Source organism: Aphis gossypii, unplaced genomic scaffold (assembly GCF_020184175.1).
Source record: "Aphis gossypii isolate Hap1 unplaced genomic scaffold, ASM2018417v2 Contig00698, whole genome shotgun sequence".
Lineage (NCBI taxonomy): Eukaryota > Metazoa > Arthropoda > Insecta > Hemiptera > Aphididae > Aphis > Aphis gossypii.
In genome coordinates this window covers 71,350-80,047 of record NW_026083234.1, presented here as the reverse complement: position 1 = coordinate 80,047, position 8,698 = coordinate 71,350, and the positions used below count along the sequence as shown (strand labels likewise).

Sequence of the window (8,698 nt, the reverse complement as noted above, 5' to 3'; positions counted from 1 at the left end):
TATACGAAAAACGATTCTGAAAGGAGATGATTTGTAAGTCTAGGATATATTATATTAAACTACCAAATAGTGAAAAATATTCATGATTTTGACGAATTTTTGTCAATATTTGAACTTCAAATGCTAATAAAAAAAAATTGTGCTTATGTATTTTTATAATTTTCGAATGAGAGTTAGAACAAATTATGTGGACCCTTCAATTAAATTTTCAAGTAAATTGTCCTAGCTAAATTTTTTTTATCCACATTTATAAAATAAAAAAAATTTGATTATTTCAAATGCCTATAAATAGCTCAAAAAACGTCAAAATATTTTGAAAATCAAATCACGTAAAGAAAAGGCAATCTAAATAACTGGTATAATTTTCAAGTATTTACGACTTATGCTATTTGAATAACAACAAATATCAAAAATCGTTTGAGGCTAAACCGTTATTTAACGTGGTTTTGTAAAAATTTAAATTTCAAACACTCATAAAAAATTTTTGTATGAATCCGGTAAAGTTTGTTTTGCAGATATTTGAAGAAAAATTTATGGAGAACCTTGTACCAAATTTTCAAAACTTAGTTATAAAAGAAAAAATTGTTACGATTTTTCTAGATAATAGGTTTTAATATAATAGGATATTTTTCTAGTACACATATTTTGATTTGAATTTTTTAAATTTTGAATTATAATACAGTAAATAGTCAGTGATAATATTAATTAAAATAATATAAATCTTACTATTTCCGTCCTGAACAATTTCATGTTTAAACTTAATTATTTCATTTTCGATAATGCTGATGAATTCAATTTTAGGTTTTCTTCCTCTATTTTCACCTGTCATTTCTACTAAACAAAATACTTACTAAACATGCAAATTTAATACTAATTTAATATAATTATCAAGTAACTTACTTTTTAAATTTTATTTGCTACAAGGTAATAAAATTAAAAAAAATGCTTAAGAAAGTATTGTAAATTATTATCCGTATGCAAAACAATTCACTGTAAGCTGGAATATTATACTGAACCAAAAAAAAAATAGTTTCTATAATATCACAACCATGCGATGAGAACAATAAAACTATTTTATACCATTCAGACATACAGTATACACATTATACATAAAATATAAAGTATAAAAATAGACATCGATTAATATTTTGTTCATTCCTATATTGTATTATAATATATATATATTATATATTATAATTGTCATAAATTCAATAATAACAAAATTCTCTTCCTAATCTAAAAATACCGAAAACAATAATAAATCATCGTTGGCCGCAGAACATAATAGAATCTAGTCTATGACTCCATGATGCAAACAACAGTCTTGCCGGATGTTCCAAAACTAATATCAGAAAAATATTATTCTTATCAAACTATCCCAAATATAAGTTTTTGAATTCCTAAAGTATGGTAAAAATGGTAAAATCCAATATTTTCTCATGTTTGGGGAGGTGTACAAAATTTTATTTTGGTTGTAAAAAATTGTACAAAATAAAGTACATAATACTGGATAATTTTTATATTCAGTTTCAAACATGGCAGTGCTGGGGTAACGGAGCTATCGTTTAGTACTTCACACTAGTTAATCATACTTAATCACGATCACAAAATAATAAAAATAAAACTTTCGGGATTATACGCAGATTTCTATAACTATACTCCTGCAACGTGCTCTGATGTCTCATATATTAAATATAATATACATAGGCATCGAAACGTAGATAATAAATGACCAAATCCAAAATGGGGAATATTTCTTACAACTCACGGACGAGTTCGTTAAAACAAATATGATCAGTAATTTTAGGCGTAGAAGTGAAAGGCGAAAACTAATCAAAAAACTTAAAAACAGCGGAGTAACTTTTCCTAGAAACGCTGGCCGCATCGATAATATTATACAGCGGTATCGCTCATGGTCACATACAGCATCATTGCACGTACGCTTATGATTTGACAGGAAATCATCGACATATAATTAACACACAGCGTCGCTCAGATAACGCAAAGCGTGGGAAGAAGCGGATGCAGGTGACGCTGACCAGCAAGGTCCTGCCGGTATCGCGGGGGTCTCTGGACGATATATAAGGGGGTCCAAATTAGGCACATTTCAGACGTGATCCACCAGAGTTAGAGCGAGCACCTTCACGTCACCCAGATCAATAGTTTTGTCATTTGGACTTAGAATATTTTTCACAAGTTTAATTATTTAATTTATTGAACTTAGAATAATTTTCAATAAAAAACACTTAGAATTATTTCAAGAGTCTTCATTTATTTTACAATAACCTATCCGATACGACATCATTCTACTGATTGTACGTGGCACGTTACTTTCCGGTCCACGAGAGATCAGTACCGTCACGCGCATGCAGAATGACCAGCAGCGACGGCGCTGAACCCGATTTCCCCCACTATGTGCCGCAATCGTCGTGTGCTACGACCTGTATACAGTGTTGAAAATGTGCTTATACTATACAGGGTGATGAATTGTCATAAACACTATTTTTTTATATTTTTTATACAATGTTTATATTTTAAGATATTTCAATAAATACACGTCAAAAGTATAAGCAAACAAATTATATTAAATATGTAATTATATAGGTTATTGTAATACATAGAAATACGTCGTCACAAATTTACAAAAAATACATGAAAAACAAAAAAGTAATAACAAAAACTTATAAAAATCAATCTGAATCATCGGAAGAAGAAGTGTCCCCTGTGATTTGCATGACATGCGATGTATCTTCTTGATCCAATAGTTCATCCGTATTGTTGTCAACAGTGCAGAGTTTGTTTTCTTCTTTTATTGCATGACTTACAAAATTGGCCCACATGTCTGGTGTAACTTTTTTGATGCCATCGATCAGTAATTGTCTTACGTCGTTAATTTTGAATGAAGTGTTGTTTTTTTTCACGTGATTTTTCACAACCGACCACGCCATTTCTATCGCATTCAATTCGCAGTGGTAAGACGGAAGACGTAGTACAGTTTTGTTTGATTTCAAAGCTTTTTCATCGATTACGTATTTGTCGTGATGATGTCTAATTTCCTGCACCTTTTCCAACAACAAATGTTTCACCAATGACATATCCACTTAACAGCCTTTTGAAGTCAACCATTCAACGATTTTGTCTTTTCTCCAGGCTATTGTAGGGATGGGGTCCTTTTTTACAGAATGGTATGAAGCATTGTCCATTACTAAACTTTGGGGTAGTTAGATCACCACATTTTATCCAGCCAATTCCTGAAATACAATCTGTGGTTGAAAATCAAATTGATGCCAGGGAATTTATTTTACAAAGATGGCCTATTGTCAATAAACAAATTAATAGTGAAATTTAATATACTCACTTTGATACAAGTGATACAACTATACCATCTATACCTAAACGTCCTACTATTGTTTTATTTTGAGTATTGCATCTTATTCGTGGATTGGACGATGAAGATGAAGAGATATATCCCGAGCACGACTAACAACACCACAAATCGTTCTCATCAGTCTTGAAGACTTGGCCTATAAATAAATATTACATTAAAAAATATATAACTATTAAACCATGCATGCAATACTTGAATTAGAAAAAAATTAAAAGTTAAAAAAACGTGTATATCTTAATATTTAAATATATAATTGATACCCATTATCCAATAGGGTATAATTATTAAGAGTATGCTTGTATGCATATAATGTTTTTTAAAAAGCAGAAAAACTCAATGCAGTTCAAATCAAGCACTGCATGCATATATAATATATTAATTAATATTTATATAATTTGATTTTTTAACATACTTTGAATTTTTAGTTGAACCAATTGTGTCTGATAAATTCTATATATGCCAATACTCAATTACTACTGTCATTGCATATATGCATACCTTGCTAACACCAAGGGTTATGTGCTCCTTGCCATGAGACTTATACAAGGATGCCATGGTATAGGAATGTAACGTCCCACGTATGAGCAACCGTACTGAAGTAGATTTGAAATAATGTGAACGCAGTTGAAATATTTTCTAAGTGTTTTTTTTATTGGAAAAATAAGTCCAAATAATTAATTTAATTAAACTGTGAAAAATATTCTAAGTCCAGGAGACATAAATATTGAACTGAGTGACGTGAAGGTGTTCGCTCTAACTCTGGTGGATCACGTCTGAAATGTGCCTATTCAGGGCCCCCTTATATATCATCCAGGGACTCCCATGGTACCCTCAGGTCCCTGATGGTCATGTACACATACATCCGCTTCTACCCATGCCTTGCATCATCCACGCGACGCCGTGCGTCAATTATGTGCCTATAATATTCTACCGGGTGAGTGATTACGTATTTAGTATATTCTACCGGGTGGTAATTACGTATCCACAACATGTCACCAGATAGCAATCATATAGTCATTATTTTCTAGCGGGTAAAAAGCATACGGGTCATCACCGATTCATACTTTTGATTAGTTTTTACCTTTCATTTTAGGTCCCAAATTGTAGGTCTATACTCGATTAATACTTGCTTGGATGCTCACGCTTAGCGTAATTATAGGGATGTTTGTTATGCCCTTAGTGTTGTGTTAATAATTGTTGGCTACAGTATGTAGTTGTTTATATATTATATTTAATATAAGTATCAGAGCACGTTGCAGGAATATACCATATTATAGATGCCCTTTATGTCGAGTAGAAATTACAACATATTATATAATTGTGTATTTTAAATATGTATAAATATTTTTTTTCTTTCACAGAAAAGTTCCATTGATGATGATTATTCATATATTTCTGGTAGTGATGAATATGAAAATCAATTTGGTTATAACAATATAAATGAGTATAACAATTTAACACAGAAATCGTATCATTGATCATATATCTGAAGGTTAAGATGAGTATAAGTTGGGTAGTAGTAATGAAAATGAAGTATATGTCTGTAAATTATTTTGTCTTGCAACATTGGGATTTTCATAAAAAAATGATAATTTTATTCAAAATATATGCTCAACCAACATGACTGATAAAAGTGCAATTGTGTCTCCTTTAAATAAAATAAATAAAACTGCATGGAACAAATGTGATTTAGAACAAATAAAGGCACACATTAATTTATTCAACCCAACAGTGGCTCATTATAGGAAGGAATATGCCCCCAACAGGAAATCTTGCCAAATGAAATAAATGCGACCTACATGTATACTGATTTTAAAGAAAAAAATCCTGCCATTAAATGTTCATATGATCTCTATAGAAGAACATTAAGAGAAATGAATATATCTTTCACCAAACTAGGCTATGAGGAGTGTGAACTTTGTGAAGTATTTGATTAACAAGATTCAACGCACACAAAACAAACATTAAATGAACAGTGTAATAGTTGTGATGTTTGCAAAAAATACACTTTGCACTTGGAACAATATATAAATGCTCGGGCTAAGTATGAGGGCCATGCTGTTCAAAACAAGAAAGGTAATAAAAATAATATAGATAAAATCTAATAAAATTTTATTAATAATATAACTAAATGTAAATTTTATTATTTTCACAGATGATGAAATGTATGTATCAGCTGACTTAGTCAGTATAGTTATTATGTTACCTAGAATGGAAAACTTTAAGGCAGCAATTTTTACCAAAAGGGTTATTGCTTTCAATGAAAGCTTTGTACTAATTGGCCCCAAAGAATGTATTAAGCCATTAGCGATAATATGGAAAGAAGGTATACAAAGAAAAAGACAAGAAGATTTAACGAATTGTTTTCGTGCATTTTTTTTATATTTCAAAGACATGATAAAAATAACGATTTGGCTGGATAATTGTTCAGCTCAAAACAAAAATTGGTGCTTTCTTACAATTTTAACTCAGATAATTAATTCTCAAGAGATCGATGCTCTAAAAATTAGTTTATTTTATTTTCAACCCGAGCATAGTTTTATGTCTGCCGACCATTTTCACCACCAGGTTGAGTTGGCTATGAAAAAATGGGTAAATCATATGATTATTCTGATTTTGAACAATGTACTAAATCAGCTAACAAAGGTTTTGTTGATGCCAAAGTAATGAGAGTAGAAGACTTTTTTGATTACAAATCAGAATGTTCAGTAGACAAATTAAACAAAAATGTTGTTAGACCTATGTTAAATGATATAGTTCACATTAAAACCGAAAGAGGATTAGATTACTTAATGTATTCCACTACCTATGATGATTATTCCCCACTTCAATAACTTGATTTTCTTAAGCAGTCCACGTTAAAAAAGGCATCGAACAACCACTGCAAAAATTAAGCCCGAGAGGAATCCATCCTTCAAAAAAACAAAGTATTATCCCTTTAATGTCACAAAATCGGAGGAAGTTTTGGTTGGATTTTCCTACTTCAGAAACAGCAAATGACCTATATGAAGAAGGAGACTGATTTATATTAATTTATTTTTGTTAAGTTTTATCTATTGTCTAGTTACTAGTAGGTACCTAAGTATTGATAAGATATAAGATTATTATTTATAAAATATTTAAAGTCCATACTATATATTTGTTTTTATTAAACGATTTATGTCAAGTAAGACATTTTAAGAAATTTTGTTTTTTTTATTTAAAATTTTTTTCTTTTAGATAATCTTAAAGTTTTTCATATGAATTTAAAAATATTTGGTATTATTCAATGCATAAATTATAATATTTTAAATATTGCGTGGAGTTACTGTATTTAATATCTTGAATAAATCTTTAATTTTTAAAGTAAAACACAGTAACTCCAGTATAAGGGATTTACTGTTTTTAGCTTCTTATTCTGATAAGAAGTTTAAAGGTAATTCCATTATCTTATACTTAGAGTTATGATAGACAGTTAAAAATATTACCAATCAATTCTACGGATAATAATTAGTTAATTTAAAAAAAAAATTGTTTAAGGATTTTTTTTTTTTTTTCGTACGGCGTATTTAAGTCCGGGAGTGGGCCCGAAGGCCTAGTTCGGACGCCTATTTGGCAGAATTTCTAATGGGGCACCCGTAGGTTTCTGCCATGCCCCGGGGTGGGGGATGGCGGCACTTATTCTTCGGACACCGTGACTTGCCCGAAGAAAAATGCCACCCGGTGACCGCGGATCGAACCAGCGACCGGCTGCGCCGCAACCGACGCCTTAGATCGCACGGCCACCTCGTCCCCAGTTTAAGGATCACCGTACGAGTTCATTACGTTCCAATTCGTGTTATGTCCGTTTCCCAACATTTCAATTTTCGGAGATACCCTTTTTATGGTTAGGACGGCAGAATTTCACTAACGGCAATATTGATAAGCATTGAGTGAATAATAGTGCAATGTCAAAGTAAATTTCTTTATTTCAGTGCTTTACCGATGACCTTTAGCATGCCTTTTACAATTTTTTAGCTGATTGAGAAAAATTTCTTGCGAAAGCCCTTCAAATTTACTACTTATAATTTTAATAGTTGTTGTAAACTATTTATCTTTAACTGCTGACGCCTAACTTTTTGTTGAAGCAATTTTAGTTTTTTCTTTAGCTTAGTTGATGTTGATGTTGAACGAGTTAACGGTGATTTTGGTAACTTCAATCTCCTAGCAGGTGTTACTAATGTAGAAGAGTACCGAGTAAATTTTTAAGGTGTCTTTAATAAAGGAGATATAGAGTGTGGTGTTTTGATGGGTGTTAAATTAATATTTGGTGGTGTACTAGTGATAGATAAATCAATAGCAACTGATTCAATAGATTCCTGTGATTTCAAAATAGTAGTATTTAAGTCAGGTGTAATTGTCATACTAGTACTTTGTAGTTGTGTTTCATGAATAATTTCAGTATTAAACACTTTTTTAGGTGGTTCCAAACTTCCAGACATAAGAAGGGAAGGAACTGATTCATTTTTTAACATCAATTTATAACTTCCTCCAGGTTTTGCTACAAAATCGGAGCGTAAAAAATGGTCACTACACACTCTACTAGAATTATTCGGATTAAATCCTTTACGCTTAACTGCATCAATCCACAATTGTAGTTTATTGGAATCTTTTAAAGGAAACCTACAATTCATCAAATACAAATAATAATCGGATTCATTTTAGATAGATAACTAAAAATTCTCACTTAAAAAAATGTTGGGAACAACCACGTATCTGTCTATTTGTACATCCATGCACTGAGCATGAGACTGGCATAATGGCAAATAGTATATAACAATGTAATAATTAATATTTAAAATCGTAATTTAAAAAACCAATTATATTCGCAAATATTCGTAAATCGCAATTCATAATATTCATAATTGATAATATTATGATTTATGTTGAATGGTGCTAATAATAGCATTAACAGTGTCCTCGTGATAAGAATAAATGTAAACATTGCCTGCTTTGTAAATGGCGGCCGACTTCAATATCAGTCACAACTATAGTACAAAGACGGCTATCGGATTGTTGTATATATCTATGGTCGTATCTATTATTTTTATTTTTAAGACGTGATAACACTAACAATTTCATTTATTCATTGTTCAACCAGAATATATATTTTTGTCATTTGACGTTTTTGACACTATTATTTAAGTGTTATATTATATATTATATTACCATACTGTAGATAGATTATAATATTATGATCCTATTAAAAGAACGAACTTCGTAAAAATAAATAATATTATTTATGAGGCAAGTACAAAGTAATAACAATATTTTTTTTTTATAATAAATATT

General features: G+C 30.6%; 2 protein-coding genes across 2 annotated transcripts; both read right to left on the bottom strand.

The window, feature by feature from the left end:
* Positions 1–2,690: 2,690 nt before the first annotated feature.
* On the bottom strand, positions 2,691–3,095 carry LOC126555073 (uncharacterized). Its single transcript, XM_050210037.1, has one exon. It carries the CDS (start codon positions 3,093–3,095, stop codon positions 2,691–2,693), a length of 405 nt encoding a protein of 134 aa, XP_050065994.1.
* A 4,516-nt stretch (positions 3,096–7,611) lies between these two features.
* On the bottom strand, positions 7,612–8,164 carry LOC126555072 (THAP domain-containing protein 1-like). The gene is made up of 2 exons (XM_050210036.1): positions 8,094–8,164; positions 7,612–8,029 (listed from the first exon to the last, which is right to left on the bottom strand). Exons 1-2 carry the CDS (start codon positions 8,162–8,164, stop codon positions 7,612–7,614), a joined length of 489 nt encoding a protein of 162 aa, XP_050065993.1.
* Positions 8,165–8,698: the final 534 nt, after the last annotated feature.

Coding starts and splice junctions, on each gene's coding strand:
- LOC126555073 (XM_050210037.1), bottom strand. CDS start 3,095: ATGTCATTGGTGAAACATTTGTTGTTGGAAAAGGTGCAGGAAATTAGA.
- LOC126555072 (XM_050210036.1), bottom strand. CDS start 8,164: ATGCCAGTCTCATGCTCAGTGCATGGATGTACAAATAGACAGATACGT. Junction 8,030..8,093: donor TGTTCCCAACATTTTTTTAA/GTGAGAATTTTT, acceptor GATGAATTGTAG/GTTTCCTTTAAAAGATTCCA.